Below are 27,999 nucleotides of genomic sequence, written 5' to 3'. Positions count from 1 at the left end.
CGGCGCCCGGAGCCGGGCGGGGGGTTCGGGCCCGGTCTCTTTCCTTTCTCCAGCGGGGGCGGCTCGCCCGGCCCCGGGGAGGGGCGGCGGGGCGGGCGTTAAGCCGGAGGAGCGCGCCGAGCCGGGGCCGGGCGGTGGCGAGGGTTCCGCGATGCCGCTGCTGTTCCTGGAGCGCTTCCCCTGGCCCAGCCTCCGCACCTACACGGCGCTCAGCGCCCTGGCGCTGCTGGGCGCCGGCCTTAGCGCCTACCGCGCTCTCTGCCAGGCGCCCGGTGGGGCGGCGGGCACCGAGCCGGCCGAGTCTCAGCGCTGCGCCGGCCCACGGGCCCTGGACGTCGCCTACTACCTGCTCTCCGACAGCCTCTGCGTCTGGGTGAGCCCGGGGCGGCGGCGGGGCCTGCGGGCCCGCGGCCTGCGGGGCTGGCATCGGGATCGGCCTCAGCCGGCACCTCCCCGCGGCCGGGGGGAGGTGGGCGGGTCCGGGCGGTGTTTCGTTTTTGTTGTTTGAAAGCTGCTCGCGGAATAAAGGGGGGGCTCGGCTGGATTTCCCCTGCCCGCCCTGGGCCGCCTCCGCAGCCGCTTCCCTTCCTGCGTGGGGCAGCGTTAGAGCCGAGCGCCCGGAGTTCAGCCCGCGGCTTGTGCTTCTCTCCCCGAGCGCCCCCCGCTCGTCCAGCGCGAGGGGTCTGGGAGAAGCTGTTGGGAGCGTTTGCCACGGACTCAGGCTCTTGCTGGGCTTAAGCTTCCCCAAGCACTGCCCGACCTGCTCTGCCAGAAGTCTGAGTAAGGGGCTGTCCGGTATTCGAGCCCAAGCCTTGCTGCCTTTATTTATTTATTTATTTATTTTAAGGAGCACTGAAAGTCTTGTAGGTAAGAGGAAACATTCTCACCATTTAAGGAAAAAAATAAAAGAAAATAATTTTCGGTACCTTTTAAAACCCAAACCTCATAATGGTTTATGAATTTTGGCTCACTGATTTGTAGTTGAAATAAAGGCTCAACAAGGGGATATTGGATACCTTGCTGAGCTGTTGCTGTTGAACTTTTCATCTGTCTGTCACTCAAAGGAGGCAGTAGTTGGACATCTGCTTCACAACATACTTGCTTGACTGAGGTGCTGTTTTTTAATATACCAAACCTATTCATCCTTTTGAAACCTGGTCTCACAGCCTTAAGAGTCCTGGAAAACTTATGTCCTTTGGAAATGACAGCACGAAGCTTCTTCATCATCTACCTTTTTGGTGTCCTGCTTAGGTCAAAAGTTAATTACAAGTGCCTTTGCCAAATGTGATATAGCAGTTTTCCCAGGCCCATGTCGTCTGCTTCTTGCTATTTTGCTGTAAAGAAGTTTCCCAAGAATGCCTCAAGAAGTGTTTTTACTGAAGGGGTGTGCTATTCAGCATGTTCTGAGGCAACCTCTGAATCCTCATACTGTAACAACAAATTCAAACTGGATTTTTCTCATCTGCCATATGTTAAACAAAATTAGCATCTTGGTGATCTCTAAGTTTTGGCCTTATGTTCTTTTATCAAAGTTGCTAATCTGTATGAAGTAATTTATTGTGGAGTGGTAGAGCAGTTTGTTAGCTTTACTGCTGTATCAAACTGACTGTGTTAGTATTTCTAGAAAAAAAAAAGCTAAGACTTATCAGCTACTTCATGTGTCTTGAAAGAGACTAGGCTTGAATTTCATCAAAAGAAAAGGCAACTAATACTGTTCTGTGAACAATGGCAGGTTTTGTTAGACTCCCCTTCTCTCCCTTCTTCTAAATAGGGCAAAAGTTTTTGTCACTGACTGCTTTATTTCTTTCCAGGTACTAGTGAACACTGCCTGCTGTTTTCTGATGCTGGTTGCTAAGCTAATCCAGTATATGGTGTTTGGTCCTCTTCGTGTCAGTGAGAGGCAGGTGAGACAGCAAACAAGGAAACTGTGAAACATGACAAATGGTGTGATTTTCTGTATGGAATTGCTGAAACTGCACAACAAAAAGAAATATATTACAATATATATCTTACTGTTTGGTTAGCTAGTATATCCACAGCCACAAGCTTCTGCTTTATTTTGAAGGGAATTTTTCCTATTGTATTTTAAACCCACAGTCAACTTGAAAATCCTGTGTCTTTAATGAACTCTGTTAGATTTCTTACAAGCATGTCTCACTTCAAAACACTTGTAATGTGTTCTTCTCTATCCTGCCTGCACCTGGCAGCATTTCTCCATTGCTTTTTGTAGTTGTCAGCAGTGGCAGTTTTGCATTCCCTCTTCTTTTGTACCTTGACTGCTGGAGAAGTGTTTTCCATTCTCATACACTGAGTGGATGGTTTATCAGCCTGCAGGTTTAAGAGCAGGCAAGAAAATCCCCAGAGAAAGGAGGTGAGCAGGACAGAAAACAGCTGTTTAGTCCTGCTCTTGTCTATGTGAGAATGGTTGTAAAAATTCAGCAAAGGAGCTATGAAAGCTCAGAGTTTTTAAAAATTGGATCCTGCAGAAGATGAAAGCATCAGCAGGACCTTGAATAGTATCACTGTATTTTTATTTTTTTTTTTTAAGTAAGGCAAATGCATAAGTTGGTTGTGTAAAATGCAGGAGCAGTCGTTTGGAGTGTGTTCACATTAAAAAAAGAGTCTGTAAAAAGAGTTCTTTAGGAGGAATCAGGCCATGATGATTTTTGACATGCAGAACTGAGGCACACAAAGCCTCATTAATAACTGTGGAGCTCTCAAAGCCTATTGTATTTGTAATTCATACCTTGTTGAGGCTCTGAGTGGTATGTTAAAACCAAGGCACTATCAAACTTCAGTGGGCCAGATTTTCTCTCCAGTCCATGTTGACTATAAGGAATTTTAACTGGTGATGGTTTCCAGGGTGTTTTCTGTTCTCTTAAAAACAGAAGTGAAAAGCAGTAGCAGTGTGCATCCCTTTGTGTTTGGACAGTGGGGGTTTGCCTCAGTTGTCATGTAAAAGAAAGCTGCTTAATAATACTGGTGAGCCCACAGCAGCATCATTAAGGAATTCAGAGCCTGTCTTAACTAAACTCCTGGTGATTTCATCATGTACTTTAACAAAACATTTTGTTTCGTAAATTTTTTAATCCCGTCCAAGCTGGCTTGCTGTCTGCTGCTTGAGAACATCATATTATTTCTTCCGTACTTTGTGTGTGTGGGAATGGTTTTATTTTCATTGCTCATCCATCTCACTCTCCACTGTAGGCATTGTGATTCTTAAGAACAGACTTCATCATCTTTTCTTAATCATCTGTACTTTTTGGCAGGTTTTTGGAAGCAAGGTGCTAGGCAATTTGGGCATCTTGAAAAACTAACTGTGGCAGCTCTTCCGTCAGAGAGGACTGTGTGTTTGCAGCCTGGTGGCTGAGTTGCTTGGGCATGAAGAATCGGACTGAGATCAGACTTGCTTTGTGCTGAGCACTGTTTTAGGAATATAGCAGGAAACTGCATTTTGTGCTGTGTAGCACAGTTATGCTGTCATGGTACAAGAAACTAGATAGACAGTAAGGTCTGCTGGTAATTTTAGTATGTTTCTTACTTGAGTCTCTTCCATTACAGCATCTCAAGGATAAATTCTGGAATTTCATTTTCTACAAGTTTATCTTCATTTTTGGTGTGCTGAATGTTCAGACAGTGGAAGAAGTAGTGATGTGGTGCCTCTGGTTCTCTGGACTTGTTTTTCTCCATCTGATGGTTCAGCTGTGCAAGGATCGCTTTGAATATGTAAGTTTTGATTAAGGGCTGCCTTTTGGGGCATGCAAATTCTGTTTCTGGCTCAGGCACTGGCTCAGATAAGGTACAAACAGATCATTTAGACCTTTTCCACACCCTGCGGTACTGAACACGTGCATGTCCCATTAGCTTCAAATACTTGCTTTAAAGTACAATGTCAATCTTACTCCTTCAGTTTTCCCATGAGACAAATGGAGCTGAAGATACTAATTTTCTGTAATAAATTGCTCCTTATATGTGCCCTGTAATTACTGTTGCATAACTGGATGAGATGGCTTCATAGCTCTCCTTAGTAAAGACATCTTAACAACAGAGCATCCCTTAGATTGGTGCCCTTTAGGATTGGCCTGTGGAGCCTGTTTCTGCAGATTCTGTGCTGAGGTTTCACACTCACTTAGATATACTGAATTTTGACTGCCAGTGTCTTTACAATATACTGTGCAATTTTCTCTCTAAGCTGCGTTCCGCTTTCTGTTAATACCAGGAATAAATTAGGTAGAGATGCAGAAAATGAAGGCTAGGCAAGAAAGAGGAAACTGTAATTTGAACAGTAAGTCTTGGCCTTTAAACTATAATGGGCCTGCATTTTCCCAGGCTCCTCTCTTCTGGCATAGAAGTTTGACCTGAATTGAATCCATGAATCTTTTTTTGGTAGGTCTGGGCTTTGCAGGTTTTTTTTTAGTAATGTCCACTAAGGCCTGCTAATTCACAGGTAGCAAAGCACTTAAATTTGAAACTGAATTGGCTAGGGTTAGGGAAATTAAGACAGCAGTGAACAAGGCAGTCATCTGGTATTTTTAGTGTTGTTCAGAAAGCTGTGAAAGAATATGGGTCACGTGGGAAGAAATCCTCATTATATTCTTTTTGCATTCAAAGCATGCATAGTCAATTTTTGCTTGGACAAATGATACTTTTATGATTTACCTTGTGAAGATGGGGCATGTGGAGCTGAACCAGACACAGAGAATTAAGAAAGAACCCATTTAAAAACAAAACATGGGAGTCAACTTTGTAAATCAGATCAGAGTGAAGCTTTGGGCAACTCCTTCTTTCCTTGTCCTGTTCTTTCTCATCCTGCCCTGGAAAAAAGAGGATGGACCAACATCCACTTGGGTTGCCTTTGATTTACAAAGACGAGGCATAGCCCTCTGTTAAGGTAGTTTAGAGATTTAGTACACTTTGCATGCTATTGAATGAGACAACTGTTTTTCAGCAGAGTCTGTTCAGCAATCTCTAGCTGCAGCTTAAATGGTTTTTTGGGTAGACATCTCTTTTTTCCAGAAGGAAGTGACAGTGGAAGAACTATGGGATGGAAGACCAAGCTGGACAAATTCAGATCAGCTCTTTGGTGAAAAATTGGCAAAATGTTGCTTGAAGACCGTGTGTTAGGTTTAGGTGTCTATGTAAAATGCATATTAATCCTAAGCAGATGCTGTGGAATTTGGTGCAGAAACTACTGTGTCTCTGGTTTTCTTGCACAGGTGATTTAAACAGCTCAAATAATCATAGTAATTGTAAATTAAAAAATAGTAACTGATTGTTAAAATGTTACTGTAAATGACAGTAACATGAATGAGGCTTTGGGATAGTGTGTGGGTTTGGCTTTATTCTTCATAATTTATTACTACATTGCATTGTGAAATTGGTTTTATGCTAGAAAATAAAAGATTTTCCTGTATGAGGTCTTGTTTGGTGAGGTGACGGTGGAAGGCAGGGTGGATGAAGTACTCATTTAAACTGTCATGTATTTATGTATTTGTGTTGCAGCTTTCCTTTTCTCCTACCACACCCATGAGCAGCCACGTCAGAGTGCTGGCCCTGCTCATAGCCATGCTCCTGTCCTGCTGTGGATTAGCAGTTGTCTGTGGAGTTGTTGGCTACACCCATGGCATGCACACATTGGCTTTCATGGCAGCAGAGGTGAGACTTCCTTCATGTGTGTTGTGGGTTCTGCTTTGCCTTTGATCCCTCACTTGGGGGTATCCTGGTACACAGTGGATTTGCTTTTAATTCCCATAAGAAAGAAACTTTGAATACACAAACAAATCCTCCCCTGTTTTCCAGACATTGCCAGATTGGCATGCGTTGTCTCTTTAGCCTTTAACCCTGAAAAACATCTTAGTCTGAAGAAGAGAATGAGACGGTAGACGTGTAAGGTGATCCTGAAATCAAATGACAGCTTATGAAAAAAGTAATGATTGTGCATTGCAAAAAGGGTCGGTGAAACAGCACCTGAGAGATGGAGAGAGTGTGTATGAAAGTGTAAGGTGCACTTCAGCCTCTTTGAGGTTGTATTTTCTATTTCATTTCTCCCCAAAAGGACTGAGACATCCTTTCCTTATAGGCATACTTATGGCATTTGCTTATGTTTGTGTAATGAGTTGTGTCTCAGCCGAGATGAGCAAAGCATTTTTGTGCACTCCTGAGCACTTTGCACTGTGGACTAAACATCAGTGTGTTTGTGGAGTGGACATCAGTATGTTTTCAGTGTTGTGGTGGGTTGTTGCACTCTGCCTGAGGAAGTGATAATCTTTAACAAAGGAGAGGAATCCAATCCAAGTATGTTGTGTTAGCACACTGTTGGTTCAGATAACAAATAACATGTACAATTTATTTTTCTTCTCCTATCTTGAATTCATACTTGGAGTTAGGGAGCAGGAAGGAAAACAGCTGATAATAGGAGAATATGATCCTTGTCACACCTTAGTTCAGTTATCAATACATTGCTTTATTTTTCCATGAATATGAGAATGTGCAAGACCAGATTTGTAATGAAACACTGGAAGGGTATTGGAAGATTTTACAGTCTCTGAAAGATGGGGTCTCTTTGGTGTCATCTTATCTTGGCTTGGCAGTAGGATTATCAGCATTGCACCAGCTCAGGGTAGGTTAATCAGGGAGTGTTGTGGAGCCTGTGTTGCCTCCTCAGAGCTGTGCTGTGTGGTAGTGTGGGTGTTTGGGGTTGCAGGATGGGGCCCAGTTGTTCATTTCAGTGGAGCTGTATTGTGTGCTGATTAACGAAGGAGTGGGTCAGTCAGTGGAAGTGTGGGGTATCCAGCCAAGCCCTGGATCCCCTGCTGTGCTGCCAGTGGGCAGTGAGGAACTTTGTGGGGAATGCAGAAGTAAGGGTCTCCTAGCTTTGCTTGCAGCCCCTGGTGTTTGAGAACATTCCTGAGCTGAAGGCTGTACAATCTCATTGTGTTTGACAGTCCCAGATGTACTCTGGAAAGTTGTATGATTATTCATTGAACTTGTTTGTATGTCAGCCTCTGTAATATCCAGAGGCAACAAATTTCACTTTTACTTGGCTTTGTGTACATGAAAGATGTCCTCTTTGAGTTGTTCTGAATCTTGTGTTTGATAATCACATAATGATTTGGGTTAGAAGGGATCTTAAAGATCATATAGTTCCAAACCTCCTGCCATGGGCAGGGAATAATGTTTAATCTTTTTCATAGAATTTGTGATTTTATCATCCTTTTGCCTGTTCCTTTACTGCCTTTCCTTCTCAGCAAAAGAATTCTAGTCTGTTTAATCTTTTCTCATAGGAGATTGTATAATATCTTGTCATTTTTTAACATTTTAAATATTCCCTGCGTGGATTGGTCAACCATGAGTAATTTCCTTGATTTTAATACCCAACACTGATGTGAGTGGAATAAAATATTTAGGTTTCAGTATGGGTACTGGCAGTGACACCTCACAGCAGACTCCAAGCTCTTAGTAAAAAACAATAAATCTTTGAGACTGAAATGTTTTTCTGGTGGTGGCTTGTGTGATGCTCCTTGAGAGGGATCCTGCCAAGTGTATTCCATTACTGTGAATGAATTACATTAAGTTACATTAAGCTATTAATCTCTCTTCTGCAAACATTGATTTAGCTCAGTGTTTTCAATAAAGCAATATAGATGTTTTTCTTGTGTTTTAGGTAACTTCCCCTTGTTCTCTATTGCTTGTCAGCAGTATTTTTGCTGCAGAGGGTGGATGTGAAATATGCAAATGCCCAGAAAAAGCTGAGTAGGGACTCGTCTGTGTTTTTGAGTAAACATTAATCTTTTTTGCCTTACTATATGGTGTTCAAGAATAATAGTATAGCAAGCAGTGTCCAGTCTGTCTGTCTTTGCATGGTTTTTTTAAAGCCAGCTAGTAAACAGTTGGCAGATATGTTGGTAATGCAAGGGGTTAAACATGCATAGAAGCACTTTAGGAGCGCTTCTTACAGATGGAAAAAAATATTCAAACTAACTGGCTTATTGCTACTTTGGGAAGTTAGTGGTTTTGATAGTTCTTCTGTCCTGTTCACAGTACTTATGCTGAAGGCATGCCATCAGACCAGTTTCACAGAAGTGGTTTCCGTTGATCAGTGTAAATCCCCTGCATCTCAGTGTCACTTGGCCCCTGCTAACTACAGGGTGGTGTGGACAGTCTCTAGGGGAAGCATGTCTGGTGTTTTTCACTGTGAGGATAGAGTGAAGAGATGGAGCACTGTGGGCTTGGTGGATTACAGAGAGGTGATGGGGCCATCATCTCTTAGATGATAAGAGCCCATGGAAATGTCATTAACCTTTTTGGTGACTTGTCTTCACGCTTCTGATCTTACACTTTCTGATAGACTCAGGTTTTTTTCTCTGTACTTAGCCTAGAAACATAAGTATGATTAAAGAGAGAAGTTATTTTAGCTGCATTTTCATCTCAGCAAAGGGGGGGAATGATTTGAAATTATCTTCCTCAAATTTCTGTTACTATTCAGTTCTTCTAGTTCTTTTTTTTTTTTAAGAAGTGGGATGAGGAGAGGTAGTTGGTGGGATTGTGGTCTCAAGACTTGCTGAGCGATAATAATTGAAAAAGGCAATACGTCCTGTGTAGTTGGGAAAAAATGACAACAAAGCAACACTAGTGGCTGCTTTAAAAGCACGGTGTCTTTGGGAACAATTTTTTTCATACTTATTTATAAGCTTCATGGTTGTCTCAGGTATGTTGTGCACACAGTCACCTATAGTGGCCGTTGGCTCACAGGACTTGTTAAGCTGCAGTAAATGAATTTTGTGTTTTAGCCCTTGAGCTCCTGCATCTGCACCACTGTCCCTGCCAGAATGTTGTTAATATGTATGGTGTTTTCTTCCTTTTTTGCAGTCTCTGCTGGTTACAGTCAGAACTGCTCATGTGATTTTACGGTAAGTTCTGTAAGTTCTGTTTTACAGGATGTGTGTTCAGGATGGTGGTGCATATAGCATGTTTATGGAAGAGGTGTAGGTAATTACCTCATTGAATTGCAAATGCATGTTTGGAGATGGAGAGCAGCCCTAAGGGGAGACTTGGGGGTGTTGGTAGATGAGAAGCTTGACATGGCCCAGTAATGTGTGCTTGCAGCCCAGAAAGCTCAACCACATCCTGGTCTGCATCCCCACAGTGTGGGCAGCAGTCCAGGGAGGGGATTCTGCTCCTCTGCTCTGTTCTGCTGAGACTCCCTCTGGAGTGCTGCATCCAGCTCTGGGGCTCCCAACATGAGAAGGATGTGGACCTGCTGGAGTGAGTCTAGAAGAGTCCTTAGAGATTTTCAGAGGAATGGAGCGCCTGCTGTGGAGACAGGCTGAGAGAGCTGGGGTTGCTCAGCCTGGAGAAGAAAAGGCTCTGGTGAAACATTAGAGCCCCATCCAGTACCTAAAGGGGCACCGAGAGAACTGGAGAGGGACTTTGGACAAGGGCATGGCATGAGGGAATGACTTCAAACTGACAGAAGACAAAGTTAGAGTAGATACTAGGAAAAAAATCTTCCCTGTGAGACTGGTGAGTCACTGGCACAGAGTGGTTACCCAGAGAAGCTGTGGATGCCCCATCCTGGAAGTGGTCATGGCCTAATTGCATGAGGCAGCCAGAGGGTTTGGAAAGAGATGATCTTCAAGATCCCTTCAAACCCAGACTGTTGCAGGATTCTATGATATGAGCAAAGGTGGTTAGCTTTAGCCTGTGCTGTTTTTAAGCACAAGTTCTGCAACTGACTTTTTTTGTTTGTTTTATGTGAGTGATGTGTGTGTCTTATCCTGAAGCCTTTATTTGAATAAAAGATTGTACTGGTGTTTGAGTAGTTAGAGGAACACTTCTCTTAAAGCCAGCTAGTAAAGAGTTGGCAGATATGTTGGATAGTACAAAGGATTAAATATGTGTTGAAGCATTTTAAGAATGATTTTTGTATATAGAAATGCATTTTAGGAGTGCTTTTTACAGATGGGGGTTGAAATGCATGGATAGCTTTAGTGGGTGGTACAGCTTGAGGCATGGATTAAATTGGATGGGTGCTGCTGGATGAGGGTTGATAGATGGTACTTAATGTCATTCTACAGGGTTTGTTTTAAGGTCCTGGTCTCCTGAAGATTTGCTTTGAAAAAGTCCCATGCATGTGTACCTGTAACACAGCTGTGTGTGCGTATGTAGGATGTGGTGTGTAATGCAGGAGCCTCTTTGTGCAGGTCGCTGTCAGCATTTCTGGTCTGACACTGAGCTGTAGTGACTCACCTAAGAAACACCTCACGTGCTGAAAAATGTGCTTCTGTAGTTACTATAATCCTAAGGTTGACTTCCTGTACCTGAAGTAGTTTTTAGCAAATGCTGCATTTTTCTGTCAGCTGGCAGTGTCTGTAGTGCCAGTGTGGGCTAAGCATTGACTGCTTTTTGCTTTTTTAAAATGTTGCTTTTTGGTAACATTAAAAGAAGTCCCCCATGAGTGAGTACAGACTGTGAGCACAGGGCCTCGGAAGGGCAAAGAATCCATATCCAGAAGTTTTTTGAAAAATGGACAAAATAGTTTGATTTATAGAGATGCAATTTAACAACAACAACAAAAGAATAATGTTAGTTTCCTCACTCTTGCAGATATGTAGTTCATCTCTGGGATCTCAACCATGAAGGAACGTGGGAGGGCAAGGGCACTTATGTCTACTACACAGATTTTGTCATGGAGCTAACCCTGCTTTCTCTGGACTTGATGCATCATATTCATATGCTGGTATGAAATACTGGACATAATGCTGAACAAATAGACTGGCCGTAAAATAAAGGGTATTTGGTATACCTATTTTATATTGGTTTCTTACTTTGCTTATTTTAGAAACCAGATATTACAGAGAAGTTACTTCCTCCTGCATAGTTGAATCATCACAAATAACTTTGTTAAGGAGTATTAACTGCTGTGTGTAATTATCTGTTTAGTAGGTGTTTAATTAGCTTTTTTTATTGAGTAATACCAGACTGAATTATTTTCATTGGCAGCAGGGGATGCTAACCTGGACAGGACTGAATTCAGTTTATCCTTATTATAAATGCTGTGCTGCCAAAGTTGTATGTGAAGAGGTAATGAGTGGTAGTACCTTTGAACGTGCATGGTTGGTCTGAATGGACCCAACAAAAGGGAAATTCTTCAGGGCCGGTTTCTTGATTTCTTTGTCTCTTAAGACCTGATGCAGCTTCTTGTTTCCAATGGTGCTCGTTTCTGATCACTGCTCTGTGGTTTTCCCAAGCTGTTTGGCAATATCTGGTTATCAATGGCGAGCCTGGTGATCTTCATGCAGCTGCGCTACCTGTTCCACGAGGTGCAGCGGCGAATTCGGCGGCACAAGAACTACCTGCGTGTGGTTGGAAACATGGAGGCCAGGTCAGCCCCTTCCTTACTCTGCAGTCTTGATGTAGATCTAGTAGAGAGGATCCTGAGAAAGAACTTGAGATTCTTTTATGTTCCTTTGATACACTGTGGCATGGTGTAAGCTGGACAGACGCAATGTTCCAAACTTGACCTCAAGTCTCTACACTTGGAGTGTGTTTTTACCCATTTTATTTGTTAGGGCAGAGACTCTTTTTGGTTTTAACAGATATGTAGGATTGACTTGTATAATGGCAGTATTACTGGTAATGTATAAAGTGGCAAACCCTGTCTAGTATTTCTTCTCTATTCTTTTGTATTCTTCTGTATTCTCGTGGGGTGACAGAAGCTCTGAAGAGCTCTGCTTGTTTTAGCTGTCAAATACTGGCTTTGGCTGTGATAGAAATCAATGCTCTTAATTTCATTATGCCATACCATTCACTTACTAACTGAAATGAAATCAAAATATTAATTAAACTCTGCCTAGCTTTACCTATGTATTTACTAAACCTGAAGCTAACTTTAAGACTTTACCTAAAGTGGAGCTGGGAGCACCTTGGCAGAACTTTAGTCCATTCCCTTTAAGTGAGGTAATATGGAGAAATTGGGAGGCCTGCTAAAACCTAATATTATACCAAATAGTACTGCATTTCTCACCCAGTGTTTTAAAAATTCAGCTATGTCCCTAAAAATTTTAAGAGCCACAGGGAATTTTACTCTTTCTGTACATCACTGTACTGTTTTAATTTTGAGCCTCTGTGCATTTGGTTAATTCTGATTCCTGCTGCTGTAGTCCAGGTGGAGAATGCTGGCTTGTCTAGAAATTCCTGAGGCTTTTTTTTTTTTTTTTTGAGAGGTTGTTTAATGGCTGTGGTATTATATTAAGAGCTACGTAATAAAATTCATCCACAATGCATTGTTTCTTTCCAGTAAGATGCAGCCACTGAACCCCTTTGAGCTGCTCACAAAGGTGTTTGAGTTGCATGTGTCACAGACTTCTTATCTGAACAACTTGATGTGTTTTTGTCATTCTGATGCGCTGGAAGAACCACATTCTAACTTCTTTCTGAAGCTGCTGTTGGCAGCTGCCTTTATGTACTTGTTCTTCAGAGGCATTCCACACCAGCAGTGCTGTGAAATGTTACACCACTCATTTCTATATTGTCGTATTTGGATACTGTGTAGTAACTGCTTACATGGCACTGTAGCTTAAAAAAAAGGGAGAAAAGTCAAGACAAATGGGAATGGCAAAATCTGAGGCCAAAATTAGTCACCATAAATGCTTATGATCCCAAAGAGACAGCTTAATGGGTGCAGCTATTAAAACTCATTTAGAAGAATGACATAAACCAAATCTATACAGATTATAATTTAAGGATCTCAACAAAATGGTCATATAATTATCTCTTGGAGGGTACTAAGTTAAAGCTTTATGCACTTAGGATGTATGAGGAGATGTGCAAAAAAGTGCCAGCAAAAGGCATCAGAGGCATGTGTATATGTGTATTCCTTTGCAGTGCCTGAAAAATAACAAATCAAAAAATAACAAATCTGTTGGCATAGGTCTCTTAATGAAAAGTTAACATGGAGGGTAAGGTTTTCTCACTGCTGGATTCTCTAGAGAGAAGGCTATGCTGAGCTTGTGTAGTCATTCTTTCTGTCTCTTCCTGATTCTTCTTTGTAGGTTTGCAGTTGCAACACCAGAGGAGCTGGCAGTGAACAATGATGACTGTGCCATTTGCTGGGACTCCATGCAATCCGCACGTAAACTCCCTTGTGGCCACCTCTTCCACAAGTACGTGTCCGGGCTGGAGAGAGAGGGTGCACCCAGCTGAGAAGGGAAGGGAGAGATGGGCATGGCTGAAATTTACAGTGGGATGACAAGTAACAAACTAACAGCAGAGCTGATGTGTGCTTGCTGCCTGGGTCCTCTTGGTCTGCTTCTGACAACACAGTACAAGTCTTTTTCACTCCAGTCATTTTCATGTTGTAGTTGTTCCACCTGGTGCACTTGTTTTTCCCCAAACTAAGAGTATGCACCTTATCAGCTAGTGGGTAACTAGAGCTGAGTTTCTCAAACACAGGTCAGTACATTTGTTGTGTGGAGGTTGTGTTGATTTTCAGGCAAAGAAGAAAAAATTAGAGCTGAATCCTTAAATACTTTCCAGGTATCAGCCCTAAGGAGAAAACAGGGAGTATTTTTATATAGTGCATCTTCACATGGTGGTGAGTACTCCAGGCCAGCTGTGGAGGCCAGGTCTGAATCTGTGGTTTCAAGGGGTAGTGAGTCCATCAGGGCTGTAAGAGAGGTTAACCAAATCAGCAGAAATGGTCCCTGCGCAGCTGGTAGTTAGAACTGGGAGACTTTTGGCCAAAGAACCTCTCTATACACTGCTTCTTACACTCATTCAGTAGTGAATAGTAGCATATGCTTGTGGACATAGTGTGCTGAGCCCTATGTGACTTTCCTTGGATCTTTTGTAGCAGTGCTTACACTTCCATGCCTGTGCTTAAATATTAAATGAGAAACGGGTTGAAGCAGGCATTTCTGGAGGGCCATGTGATGAATATGCAGGTCAGTTAAATTTGCCCTGTGGTGTTACTTTCTGTAAATAGCTTTTTGCTTTTCTGGTAACTGTCAAACCAGAGGTTGTAATCTCTGTGCTAATTTGTTGTCATTTATGACAAACCTTGCCATAAATATTTATCTGTCTTCCAAGAAGCCTCTAATGAGATAATGTGCCTCCATGGCAGAAACTCCTTTTCCAGTGCTACTGAATCATGTGAATATTTAATCACCTGCTGAGCACTTGAGAAGCCCAGGGTCTTCTCTTCAGAAAGAGATTTTCTCTGTATTTAAAAGGATCCTTTTGTTTTTTTTTTTTTTTTTCTGAAGCAAATACAGTTTTGAATCACGTTACACTCCTTGGTGCTTTTAGGGAGGGAACATGTTACAGTGGACAGCTTGCATATAAAACCAGATGTCGCTAATAACTCTATTTACAACCTGAGAGTGGTTTCTCTCCTCATAAAAGTCTGGTGATTTTGTCAACAGGCTGAACACTGTGTCCATTCTCAATTACATGGGATTTTTTTTCCTCATAAGTTATTTGGAGTGGAAGAGAAGGTGGCAGGGAAGATTTGTGAGGCTGAGATTACCCTGTGCCCAAATATTAATGAAATTTAGTGGGAATAGCTGTCTGAATCCTTTAAGCATGTTGAAACTCTCCTTTACCTTCTAGGAAGCAGGCAGTTTCAAGAGTTGTTGCTCTGAAAGGTTGCCAGCCTTGACCTGCTCTTTGCCCTCCTCCTCCTCCTGAGGTGCTGTGGGTGACCAGGCCCTTCTGCCTGTGTGGTACTCAGTGGGTGTGACCACAGCTGGCTTTTGGGGTCTGGGGCTGATGCAGCTGACACAGGGTTGTGTCCATTCCAGAATCTTGGCTGTTGAACTGTTGAGGAGCAGCAGTGTGGTGGCAGCTTTGGAAACTCTGGGTGTTTCCCAAGTGACCTTTGCAGTACAGCTCAGGCAGAGGTGTGAGTTTGCTGTGTGCAGGGTGGGTTTCTGGTGGTCAGGGAGCTGATGTTGGACAGCACTGCCAGTGCATGCTGGTTGAGCTGCTGACCAAGGTGGTGGAAGGTGGGAGTTTTTTACTGTGGTGGTTTGGTTGTTTTTGGGAAATCCATCACTGTGTATCCCTCCATTGCAAGATGATGGAAAGCACTTTGGCAAAGTTTCAGGAATTGGACAGAATACTTGTATCCTTGACTTCACTATAGTGCTGCAATTAGAACTTTTCCCTTGCTCTGTCAACCCAAACCTGTGATCTGTTCCTTCATTTTGTTTACAAATACACAATTTTGGGAACAAGTTTATAAGATCTTTTTGTATGTCCTTACCTTTCTAAAGTGTTTTGAGAACTTCTTGAAAAAAACCCACCCTGCAAAATGTAAAGTATGTGTTTTAATATTGAGAAGTGTTCAGCCCTGTGAAATTCAGTTCTTCCACACTGAAAATTAGGTTTAACTTGAACAAATACTGCGGCTGGGTATATCAGCATTAATCAAAAAACATGCACTGCTTTGAGTGTTTCAACCTGCATTTCAAACACTTCTCACTTTCTGCAGGACAGAAAATTTCAGAATTAAGGAAGGATGTGTAATGGCACAGAATTGTTAGTATTAATAAATATCTGTGTAGAGGGTTTCTGGAGTGGTACTGACTTTTGTGGTTTGGGTATTGGTATTTTGAAAAGCTGTTTGAAAACACTGGAGGTGCTGCTGCCTCATCACAGGCAGAACTGCTATGAAAATGTGTCAGGACACATAAACTATGTGTCCAGTTGGTTTTTCCCTTTTTCATTTGGGAATGGTGAGAGAAAATAACTGTTTTCTTTTCCCTTCCGGGCAAAACTTGCTTGTTCTGAGCTAGAAGGACAGCAAGCTTGGAGAGTGTTTTAAGCTTGTGATAAATCTGCATGCATGTTTATAAAAAGTGATCACTTGAGTATTTTCAGCTGAAAGTAATAAGAAACCTATGCCAGAGTCATCAGGAGGGCCATGTGATGAATTAAGCTCATTAAGGGTATCTCTGAGCAGTCCATGTGTTGATGCTGTGTACAGAATATGCTGCAGCTGCCTGATGTACTGGTGACAGTGGTGCTTTGGAAAAACACTGCAAGCTCACCCCAGCATTACTGTTTTCCTGTCAGCTCGTGCCTGCGGTCCTGGCTGGAACAAGACACATCTTGCCCCACCTGCAGAATGTCTCTGAATATCACTGACAGCCATCATGTGAGGGAGGATCACCAGAGGGAGAATCTGGATGAGAACCTGGTGCCTGTGGCAGCAGCAGAAGGCAGACCCCGCCTGAACCAGCACAATCACTTCTTCCACTTTGACGGTGAGCTGAGCACATCTGACATCCACTGCTGGTGCCCATGTGAACAGGGGGAGCAGCCTTCTCTAGAAGGGAGTTCTCTCTGTGCTTTAGCTGGAACTCAAACCATGCTGTGCTTGTGTTTGTCAAACACCACTGTGTTTCTGACGGTTCTTTTGCAAGAGCTCAGATGTGTCTCTGAGGTTTCCCAGAGCTCTGGAGATTTCTTGAAAGATTTTGTAAAAGTGCTCCCTTTTTCTGGATTTGTTGTGGGTCACCAGCTTCAGTTACTGCCATTTATTCATTGTGTGCCATGTTGACAAGCAGAATGGGAAAGTCCTGTGTCTTTTTTGCTACCATGTGATGGTTAATCAACAACAGTCAAAGAAGAGGAAAAAAGCCCTCTGTGGTGCAGTCTAAAAGTCAGTCTTTCCCCTATCACCTAGATAATGTGTAGTTGTCAAAAGTCCATTTGCCACTCAGTTTACAAGACACTTGCAATGCTTGGTTAGGTGCAGAAGATTAATCTCAGAAGGAATCATGTAGCCACAACAGTTGAAAATATTTGGGGTTTTTAGCAGTGTGTTGTAAGTACTCTCAAAGCAGATGTGATTCCAGGCCACAATAAGTTCTGTGTATGGAGACAACTTGTTTTGAAAAATGCAATTTATGTAGTTCGTCTTACAGTTTTTTTTTTAGAATTTTGGTATTGGTGAGTGCTGTTTTCGACAGTCTCCAAGATTTTAATGGCACTCTTGGTGTTTCTCAGATGATTTCACTACTGCAAATATTGAACTTTGGGCTCTGCCCTTGTGGAGCTCCCATGAGGCAGTTGAAATGCTCACTGCAAACTTACACAGTGACCTCTTCCTCATCTGTGCTTGTTTTGAAATCTTTGGAGATTGTAGGGGGAGAATCATGGGCAGAGAAGGGTCAGACAATTTCTAGATACATGGAAACTGGCTGATAGCTTCTGCCTGGCTTCCACTTCTGGGGTGCTTTAGGTCTCCAAAGGACATTTATATTTAGAATAACACAGCAGTTTTGATGGTTGTCCTCCCCAGTGCTCTCCAGTGTCTTGGAGACCTGCAGTATTACCATGGAGATAGAAGGAGAAGTGGCATAGAGCAAAGCCTGAGTTTATTTAATTGGCAGCACAGAAGGAGGAGGGAGCCACCCCTGTGCCCTACTCTGTTGAGCTGAAGCACACAATTGCAGCAGTCACTTTGTTCAGTTACTCTGTGTCCCTTTGAAGTAGTATTTCTCAGTGATGACCTGTTTTGGGCCTGGATTCAGATTTCTTAGAAGCTGTCCTGTTTTTGTAAAATTGCTGGATTTATCCAGAGCTGGATTTGACTCTGGATTATTTTAATTTCCATTCGAATAGGAACATTAAAAAAGAAAACAGGGATGTGTTACTTCCTTGATCCCTTTCCAGCCCCCAGATTGTTACACCACTCTGACAGTGTTTTTGAAGAGAGTATGGGCAGTTACTGATTTACTCCAGCCATCTCCATGTCTGGGAGACCTTAGGGATAGATTGCTCTGCAGAACTCCCTGCACATACCTTGTGGAATATAAAGATTTATGTTAAATACATGTAGAAGTACTTGGCCTGCTGAGATTCTTAGGCTCTTTCTTGACCTTCTTGGTGATTTCTTACTCCCAGGCTCCCGAATTGCCAGCTGGCTGCCCAGTTTTTCTGTGGAAGTGATGCACACAACCAACATCCTTGGAATTGCACAAGCCAGCAACTCCCAGCTCAATGTTATGGTGAGACTGCACCTCAGCCTTCCTGTTTGTGTTGTGTAGGGGAAAGGGTTACATGCAAGTGGAGAGCATGAAGGGGAAGAAAGTCAAAACAGTGGTTAGACACTAGATGAAAGCTGTTTTTCTGAGTGAGAGAAGCTTTACTTCAGTGAAGTTAGGGCTATATTTGGGTTCAGATGTGCCAGCATAGAGGAACAGATCTGGAGGTAAGTGAATGAGGTAGCAGAATGACATGTACTTCCTGGGTAGATGAGCAGACTTTTTCTCAGCTTGCTTAGTGCAACTTCTTCAGCTCTTTTTCAGTACTTCTGTACCAACTTGCAGCATTGAAGGGTGTGAGTCTGTAACCAGAGAATTTAGCTGTTGGTCAAGTAGTAACTGATCAAACCATTTTATAGGTTTTGATTTGGTTTTTTAATCTTTAATAGCACTAAGCTTCAAGATAGCAGTTTCAGTGTCTTATCAGTGTGAGGTGGGCTCTCTAGCATCCTCAGCTTTTGCTGGTTCATGATGATGATAGAAGTGTAGAGAATGAAATTCCATATTTGTTGAATTCATCCATAGAAACTCTAATGTAGTTCAAAAAGAAAAGGATGTGGCCTCATGAAACACTTCATTTTTTTGAGAAGTGCTGTTTCCTTTGAGTTGTTGAAGATACTGTGTTCTATACCATGGTAATAAATGTTCAGTGAGGTGTCTCATGAAAGTGATGGAATTTTCTGAATATTAGGTCTTTCCCACACTTAGTCTATGCTTCTGTTTAAACATCAGCAGGGTAAAGCCCTATTTATAGGCTGTTTGAGGCAGGGAGGGATCAAAAAGATGTTGGCAGATGATATATTAGTTAAATATGCAGGAACTCTCCATCTGAGGTCAGTTTAATTTTTCTTTTACTGGACACAGTGACAAAAATAGGCTTTTGTTAAGGATGAGTAATGATTTTGTTAAGATTGTGTATTATCAAAAGTACAGTAGCAACTTATATTAAAATGTCTACTTTAATGGAAAGCTGGTTAAAGGTTAGCAAATTATTAAAGTATTACACATTTTTAATAGAAAATAAGTGACATTTTCCCTTGTGTTACTGAATAAAACCCTAGGGAAGTATTTTGAGGGGAAAGCCAGAGGCTGAAATGCTAAATCAGTTGGTTTGGTCACAAGTTAGTACAGTGGAGGGTTAGGTTTGCAGTAGTTGCTTGTGTTGGAACTCCTTCTACTTTTCTTTCCTTGTTACCATTCTCATTCCCCTTTGCTCCCCCATGACTTTGGGCATTAGTGAAAATAGACATTTAAATATTAAATGAAATCTAGTTGTTGGACTCTAAAAGCATCTTATTTGTCTTCCCTCTTACCTTTACTTATTTGATTTGGATAATATTTAACTAACTTGAAATTCAGTCATAACAGTTCCCTGACAACTCAGTTTAATTTAATTGAGTTTTCAGACCCTATTCAACTGGTTTGTAGGGAGGGTGACTGGAGGGAGTGGGTTATTAAAACTTACTCCACTTGTCCTTATGGGTACCATTTTGGAACCAATATGGCAAAAAGCAAAATAGTTTTTTTTCTTCCAGTGTTGATCTAACTTTCAGTCACCCATGAGTGTTGTATAGACCTTTATTAAAAAGGCTGTCATAAGAAGAGGGCCGGGAAGCTTTTGAAACCTTTGTGCATCTACAGGCACTGTTCAGGGCCATGTGGTGTCTCCCTAGGAGCTGCAGTTTGGGTGTTGACTTCAGTGGAGGCAGCCTATTGCCCTGTAAGCCAAAGCCAGCATGGGTTTCCTTTCTCTTTTCTTTCTCTCTGTGGGTTTGCATATCATAAGCAGCATCTTTGAGCTGGTAATATTTTTAATCTCCTTCTGTTGACATACTTATCATCTGACTTCTATTTACTGCTGATACTGATTGTATTGCTTTCTCCAGGCCCATCAGATTCAGGAGATGTTCCCTCAGGTTCCTTATCATTTAGTTCTGCAGGATCTGCAGCTAACTCGTTCTGTGGAGATCACCACTGACAACATCCTGGAAGGGCGCATCCAGGTGCCTTTCCCCACACAGGTGAGTCATAAAACTGTGCACCTAAAATTACTTTCTTTCTTATCACAGCACTGAGCCTCTTAATAATGAGTGAGGAGAATGAAATGAGTTGAAGCACTTGGTGAATCTGGGGTTTGTTTTTCCCTTTGTTTAAATCTCTGTAAATGCTGTGTATTCAGTCATGTACCAAAAATATATTGAAAATGTCCTAGCTAGACAAGAGACAAATATTTGCTCAGTTAAAGCAGCTCTTCCCAGTCTCTCTTGTGCCGAGCTTTTAGAACATTTACAGTTGATTTCTCTGCTGACAGATAATTGAATTGCACCACTTAGGAAGATTTTTTGCAAAGAAAGTCAGCAAAATGATGCCTTGTTCTTAATTAGTGCCAGCAGATTTCAGTAAAGCAGTCTGGGGACAGTGTTTCTGTTAATAAGAATATTGAATTCTGCTTCTGTGCACATCAGATAGTACTGTTATCTGGAGTCTGTGTGTGGGGAAGCAGAGACAATTCTCTCTCAACACAGAGCATTCTGTTTATTGCTAACTTATCTGTTTTTAAATTGAACACAATACCTGACATTGCAGAGGGCAGAGTTTGAATGTGTTCGAAGAACTCAGGGTTTTTTGCTCTTTCTCTCACTGTATTAAACCCATGATGTTTGCATTTCAGCGTGCAGATAGCATTAGACCTTCACTGAACAACCCTGTGGAAAGGCACAGCACTGATCAGGAGGATACTGGAACTGTCACACAGGTAAATTGGCATAAAAATGGGCAGAAAGCACCACTAGAAGCTGCATGGACTGGTAGGTGCCTTTGGTTCTGTAATCAGGTCAGGCTGGTGGCAGCTCTTCCATGCATTTCACATCAGAGCTAACATAGGCAGATAAATCAGATATGAATATAGTGCCCCTGTAAAGGATTATCTGTGTGCTTTTCTTTTTCTTCCTTGAGGGAAAGTGCTCTCAAATGGTACAAAGAACAGAAGATCTTCATGTCTCTTTTCATGTCTGGTCAGCCCATACCTGTCCGTGGAATATGAAGAGCAGGTAGCTTTGCTCTTCCCTTTTTCTTCTCATTCCCATTCTATACATCTCCAAACACTTCCATTAAAAGGAGGAGTATTTCTTTTTTGAGTATAAGAATTCTTTTGTGTTCTGGAGGAAACACTTTAGGACATGAGGAGCTTTGGTTGGAATGGAGTGAGATAGGAACTGGACTAAGAGATAACAGCCCTTCTGTATGCAAAGCACAATAACAAGTTTTGCTGTTCTTTGCAAAGGCCTTTACTAAGCAGCATGTGCTAGCTAAAGTGTGGCAGGGAAAGAAAATTACCCTGTGAGTAAAGTAAGATCTCATTTCACTTTTGTTTTCCCTAACTGTAATAGTGACATCCTGAAGGTTTTTGTTTTATAAATCTCCCTTTCTGCTTGCTGAATAAATTTGTGAGGTCTGTGACTTTTTCTGCAGCCTTTAGTAACCTGAATAGCCAAGCTGTTACTACCTGGAATTCAACTGTGGCAGTTCCCTTGTTAGCAGATTGCAAGACAAAATACCTTTTGATTTGGTCTAATTCTGCAGTTGAGGCTGAGGAAGAGGTGGTAGTGATGGTACAGATATTTGGTAAGAGCCTGAGGTAGCAGCTACAGAACTGCAGGAATGAAAACCTTGGTCTGGATCAAGCATTTTGGGGTTTCTTTGAAGGTTTTAGAGACATTTGCTCTACCCTTTAATGAGAGAAACCTCTCTTGGTACAAATGGTATCTAACTCATTATCCTTAGCTTGATTCTGGCTTCAAATCCCACTGTGAGTGATTGTGTTGCTTGGTCATCTTTCTTCCCTCCTGCCTGACACTTCTGTATTTCTGTCCTTTATTTCTGTCCTTCCTTCTACAGAACCTGAATAACCTGGGAGTGCTGTCCATACATCACAGCACATGCTTTCTAATAGAGATGCCTTTTTGCTTTGCAGTGCTGCTGAGCTCTGCTCAGATGATGTGTTCTGGCTGGAGCAAATGGTGGTTTGAATGGAGAACCTGTTTTTATCTTGTAGGATAGAGATGATCTGGAGACAGTGGAACAGTTGGGAATATCCTGCAGTTTAGTTGGGCTGCTGGTGGCTACTTGTGGGGGATGAACTGGTGACCTCTGTGAGGGTTTTCTTGGATGGATATGTATTGTGCCAAAGAGGGGAGCCATAGGCAGGAGCTGAAGTGGGAGACTGAGAGTGCCATGCATAGAGAGAAGTGTGCTGCTGGGTAGTGTTGTGGGAGCTGGAAGGGGCTGCTGTCCTCTTCCTGCCTCAGAAATGCTTTGTGCATTTACTGTTAGCTTAGGCTGCCTTTGGACAAGCTGCTCACTCTTCTTACAGAACTCAGAGTTCTACCAAGGACTCTTACTTTACTCCTTGCTGTTGAGAGTATTTCTGTTGTGGAGAGGAGCCTTGGGAGCCTCTGGCTCTAGGAAACTCCTGTCACTTTGGTGTCCCCTTGATTTTGATTTTAATTTGCAATCAAATACCTGGTGTATCTCTGTCTGCTTGCCAGAAGAATCTGTTGCTGTAGTAAGTCAAAGGCTTGTCTGTGAGAAAAGGGCAAGCAGCAAACAAGCTACTTCAGCCTGAAAGAAGAATAGTTTCTGTAGTATACAGGCTTCTGCACCTGTGTTCTGCTACATTACTGAGTCTTGTCATAACTTTGCTGCAATTAGCTGTGATAGTTTTGTTTCTAAAACCATCTTGGTAACTGTTCCTGTGCTCAGTTAGAGGATTGGGCTTTAGGTATCCATTTTTGAATCTTTGTAACCTTATGAAAAACCCCCAAACCTTAGGTGAGCCAACTTGCATCTTCTGATACAAATGGCTGGGGGGGGGAAACGAGTGATCAAGTCTGAACATTGACAGCAATGAGTGGCCTCCTCACTGCTTCCCCCAGCAGAGCTTCCCTTTTCCCTGCCCACCTGTGTGGGAATTGGAAGCAGCAATTGAATTGCTCTGTACCTGTTCCACTGGGTCTGCCAAGGTCATCTTGGTCCCCAGTACAATCCATGGGATCATTCCATGGGGCTCTCCCTCCCTCCTCAGGAAGGTGGCAGTGCTTTGAGGCAGTCTGTGGTTGCCCCTGTGTCATCCCAGTGCATTTGTGTGCACTTTGGTAAATTGCAGCTGTGGTGTTTTTGCTGAGAGAGGCTGAACACCCACACTTGTGTTTGAGGTTGCAGTGTCTGTACTGTGCTGACTTGGGCTCTGGGATTCCTGCTTGGCTCACCTACCTAATGGGAGGTGACATTTGTCTCGGCGTTTGCTCTCTGAAGGTGTTGTGTCAGGGAGATGGCCTTACTGTCTTGTCTCCAGGGCTTTGGGATGACTCAACTTGTTTTGCACCTCAGCTGCCTAATCCTGTGTGTTGTACTGTGATGCTGCCATGTCCGGGCCGTTGGGGCTGGAGCACAGTCCCAGGGAATCGGCCATGGCGGCTCCTCAGCAGCTCTGCCAAAGGCCCCAAACCAGGCAGTAGGAGCTGCCTTGGAGCATCCCGCTGGCTTGAGTCGTCCTCTGGAATACTAAATGATGGCTACAGCCTTCAGTGCTTCCCTGAGGTGATTTGTTTGTTGATGCCACCACTCCTGGCTCTGGCCGTGGCTCTGCATCAGGGGCTGATGTGATTGTGTGTGGCAGGGTGTGATCAGGATGTGCTGTTTCCCCTCTGCTGTGCACCCACACCATCATCCAGCAGCTCACTTTTCGGGTTAGTGTTATCAGCTGGCTGTCAGGGGGGAGAGGTGCCATATGGGGGCTGCCAGATCCTCTCTTGGCACACTGTGCTTGGGACAGTTGCCAGCCTTGCTCCAGCAGTCTAAACCAGGATAATTTGGGTGCTGCAGAACCCAGTGAACCGAAGCCTCATAAATTCCTTTCTTGAGCACAAATTATCTTTGCAAATACATTTGTTATTCTTTCCTTAGTATGTGGATTTCTGCTTTTTCAACTCTTTACTGTTGCATCACTTGTCAAGTCAGCTGCAGAATCTGACTTTCAAATGCCCCATTTTCAGAGAGCATTAATTATGAGTAATTAATGTTTGTCTTTGACATTACTTTCAAACATGGCATAAAAGATACAGCGTTATAGGATACAGGATATTTGAGCATGGTGTGAAATAGCTTTGTTCTGGTTTTTGGCTGGGTTTTTCAAAGGAACCCAAAGGAATTGGGTATAGCAGGTGAGACTCTAGTTTCTTCCAGTGCCTCAGAAAACGACAATTCTTTGTAGCTTCTTGTTTTGATGGAAAGCAACCCAAATTTTGCAAAGATGTATGCTTTATTTCCTTTTCTTTTAGACTGAGAGAGTGCCACTTGAACTGAACTCCAGACTGGAAGAAATGGTGGAATTCAATGAAATGGAAGCAGAACCTAATGAAGCAGAAGATTTTGAGGCCAGGGGAAGTCGCTTTTCCAAGTCAGCCGACGAGAGGCAGCGAATGCTGGTTCAGCGGAAGGAGGACTTATTGCAACAAGCTCGAAAGTATGTTCATTCCTAAAACTCCAGTCTGGCCACTCAGATGGAGTCCCCAGAATGGGTTTCAAATGGATTTGGAACACTGAGAGCCTGGGTTGATGTGAAAAGCAGTAAGAGGAATTAATACATCTGCCACAGCAGGCTCAGGATGCTGTGCTGCTAAACCCAGCTCAGAAATAGCATCACGTGTCCCAACATGCACACAGCTTCCTGTGCAGTTCATCCAAAGCTCTTTGAAATCAAAGGTTGATTTTTCCAGCTTCAGTGGGCTTTAGTCTAAGAATGTACTGAGAACTGGTTACTTGGGCTGAGTCCTTTAGCAGTCTTTAGTTTGGCTCCTGGCACAGGTGTCAGCCCTCACTGCCTGTGCTCTTAGAACTGAAATTCCTGTCAGGCACCACTTTTTCCAGATACAGAGCCCAGGGTAGTGCAGATCTGACAGGTGACCCTTACTAGACCTCACCAGAGGAGCTCAGCACCAGCCAGTCAGCACTGCTGAAGAGACAGGGACCAACTTGAACTGTTTCTTTTAGCCCAACCAGTAATAGCTGTTACAGATAGAATTCAACTCTTTTTCTGGTATTCCAGTTACGTTGGTAGACTTTCCTAGCATCCAGTTGCTGATTAAGCAGAAAAGGAAAAGCACTTTAGTGATGTAGAAAAAGCTTTGTAGTGTTTTTAGGAAATGTTTTCCCTTCCTTTGTATCGTAGGAGCACTGCTGAGAGGGTCTACAACAACCCCACTGAGTTCTGGGTCTTTTGGTGTCAGGCTACTGCTGCTCTTTTTCTTTTCCACACTGAAATGCCTTATAAATACCTGAGGGTGTGACACCATTTATAGGTCTATAAGCGGACTTGCTCCTAGACTTAATTTTTCCTCGATGTGTGAAAAAATGTCTTTTAGGAAGACAGAGTATTTTTGACTTTCTGGTTTACTGGTTTGAAGAGCTGTTGAATTTCAAACTACAGATTTTTTGCCATTAAAGTGTAAAAATTACATGGGATGTTAACTCTGGCAGCAACTTCCTTGCCCTCTGGCCTTAGAGTGTACAGCCCCTAGTGCCCCTTCTGTCACTGGCTTACCTCTGCCATCAGGGAGTGCCTTGTTGTGGTAGGCCGTGCCAGAGGCTGAGGAGTGGAGTAACAGGAACAGAGGGAGTCAGTAACTCACCTGCTGTGAATGGCTCTGAGTTGAGGACAGCCCTGACCTTTAGAACTGGCTCCTTCCCACAGGCACAAGGATCTTGCACAAAAGAGCTAAGAGCTCCTAAGAGCTTCTGCCAACTCTGCAGAGCCTGTTGTAAGTGACGCGGGCTTTTTTTAGGAGCACATAACTCGTGTGCACTTTTATTGAGGCATTTTCCTCCTAGTTTGCCTTCCAGCCCTCCCGACTGCAGCAATTCGTTTTTCAGAGCCAGAACGAGGTGGGTTCTGCTCACTCATCTTTTCCTTTTTTCCCTCAGGCGTTACTTGAACAAAACCTCCGATGAGGAGCTGAGCACAGAGAAGCCTTTGCCCGAGGGAGCGGCGGCCGACGCCGCCACCCTGCGCCGCAGGACCCTCGCTGCCGCCGCCGAACGGAGACTTCAGATGCAGCAAAACTCTTAGCGCTCGCTGCCCCTCCTTCCTCCTCCTCGTGAGCAACGTTGAATAAATAAATTACATACACAAAACCCTGCGCTTTCTATACCAGCAAGAAAGTGTCTCTTCAGAGTTCAGCTGGCTGTGCTGCCGAGTGAGCTGGCTGCCTCTCTGCTGTATAAAGCATGTGGTCTAATAATGTTTGGACAGCTGACAAATTAACCTTTTTTGTAATATTTTCTATGTGACGTTGATCCTCTACACAACAAAAGGCAATTTCTAAACCACGGGCATGACTTCTGCAGCTGGCATGAGCTATGGGGCTGACGACACAGCAGAGGCTGGGGAAGTGTGTTCTGAGGTAGCTGTGGGTGCAGGTCACAGAGTGCACGGGCACGTTCTGCTCGAGATCAGGGCCAGTTACTCTGAGGGAAGGAAGCTTAGAAGCTTGCAGCAAGCCCTGTGTTAGACAAGCAGACTCCTTGGTCCCTGTTGCTTCAGCAGCCAAGGTGTTACATAGGGTGGCTTGAAGGGCTGGGGGAGCCTCTCTGGGAGGTTCTCGCACTGGATGAAGTGTCTGGCTACACAACACAGAGAAACCTGAATTCATGAATTGTGCAGCAAAGCGCTGATTCCCGCATAAAATAGTTCACTGTTGCTGGGCTCTTCTGCACTGGCAGAGGTTTGGCTCTGTTCATCCCCAGGGCTGCACTTTTCCTTTGCCTTTCTGTCCAGGAACAAGCGAGGGACAGAGGGGGATGGAGTGAAGAAGAGGGACCTAAGGTGAGGTTACAGTGTTGCCATGAGCCAAGGGAGTCAAACCTGCCTGTCCTGGACTCCAGCGCCACACAGACCGGGAGGGTGTGGAGATCGCTCCATTATCTTGCTTTTTATTTAATTTTTAACCCCACAACCTCACCCTGAGTTTATTCAGAAGGACTGGAGGAACGGGGGCAGCTGGACCTTTGCGGGCTGCAGCCCAATCTGCTAACCTGGATTTTCTTGAGAACTTTTGAGATCCCCTTGGCACCGCCGCCGCTAGCTTACCTAGTTGAATTTTACATGGCAGTGACTTAATTTTTAAACTTCTGAAGAGTGAGTTCTAGTTTCACCGTCCTTTAGAAGGAGCCCAGTATTATCTAGAATTGTTGGTAATTTTTTTACTGTTGGTTTTTAGGTGAAGGTGAATTTAATGAGAGGAATTGCATTGATGTTTAGGCGAAAATAATTTATTTCAATAAAACTCTTTGGGAAGCCTTACCTTGCAATGCTATTAGTAAACCTCAAAAAAATTTTTTTTGAGATCTTTGGTTTTGCTTTGAACACAGCTGTTTTGTTTTTACTGTTAAAAAAACCCCAACCAAACAAAAATAAAACCTTGATCAGTGTTGGAAATTGTTTGTAAATTTCTGTAGTGTGGTTTCTCATGTTTTCTCATGGTGTTTCAGAGACTCGTGCTGTTCTTTCCGGACTTCTGTTGCTCTCCTGACTTTTCCCGGCAGCTCCCTGAGGAGTGGACCCTGGCCAGCCGCTGGATGGCACCTTTGCCTGCGGCAGCGCTGCAGAGTGACCTACTTGAGCCATGAAAGGCTGGTTTGTGCACAGGAGAACAGGACCAGTGCTGGCCTCTTGGCTGGCTCTGCCTCCCTGGAAAGGGAGGTCATCTGAGGAGAGGCCTGATCGACTTTCCCAGTGCCAGCATACGCTTCTGGTGGCTGTAAACAGAGGAGCCCAGGAAAAGCCGTGTTGGTCAGGAGCTGCTGCTGCTCCCTGCCAAGCGTCCCTCCCTCCCTCCCCGGCGCTGGGCAGGGGACAGCCGGGGTGGCACGGGGGGCCCTGGATGCCTGG

The 27,999-nt window shown here is 43.5% G+C and overlaps 1 protein-coding gene across 1 annotated transcript; it reads left to right on the top strand.

The window, feature by feature from the left end:
- The first annotated feature begins 2 nt into the window (after window positions 1–2).
- AMFR (autocrine motility factor receptor) lies at window positions 3–27,546 on the top strand. The gene is made up of 14 exons (XM_059857185.1): window positions 3–373; window positions 1,812–1,904; window positions 3,562–3,726; window positions 5,503–5,655; window positions 8,869–8,909; window positions 10,606–10,738; window positions 11,250–11,383; window positions 13,053–13,163; window positions 16,078–16,268; window positions 17,914–18,017; window positions 19,940–20,074; window positions 20,725–20,808; window positions 24,392–24,576; window positions 26,034–27,546. Exons 1-14 carry the CDS (start codon window positions 152–154, stop codon window positions 26,176–26,178), a joined length of 1,896 nt encoding a protein of 631 aa, XP_059713168.1. The 5' UTR covers window positions 3–151; the 3' UTR covers window positions 26,179–27,546.
- Window positions 27,547–27,999: the final 453 nt, after the last annotated feature.

The sequence above is a fragment of the Haemorhous mexicanus genome, chromosome 12, assembly GCF_027477595.1.
Source record: "Haemorhous mexicanus isolate bHaeMex1 chromosome 12, bHaeMex1.pri, whole genome shotgun sequence".
In the NCBI taxonomy this organism is placed as follows: domain Eukaryota; kingdom Metazoa; phylum Chordata; class Aves; order Passeriformes; family Fringillidae; genus Haemorhous; species Haemorhous mexicanus.
The sequence above is the reverse complement of the archived record's forward strand: the minus strand, read 5'-3'. Positions and strand labels throughout refer to the sequence as shown.

Coding starts and splice junctions, on each gene's coding strand:
- AMFR (XM_059857185.1), top strand. CDS start 152: ATGCCGCTGCTGTTCCTGGAGCGCTTCCCCTGGCCCAGCCTCCGCACC. Junction 13,164..16,077: donor TGTGGCCACCTCTTCCACAA/GTACGTGTCCGG, acceptor TTTTCCTGTCAG/CTCGTGCCTGCGGTCCTGGC. Junction 20,075..20,724: donor AGGTGCCTTTCCCCACACAG/GTGAGTCATAAA, acceptor TTTGCATTTCAG/CGTGCAGATAGCATTAGACC.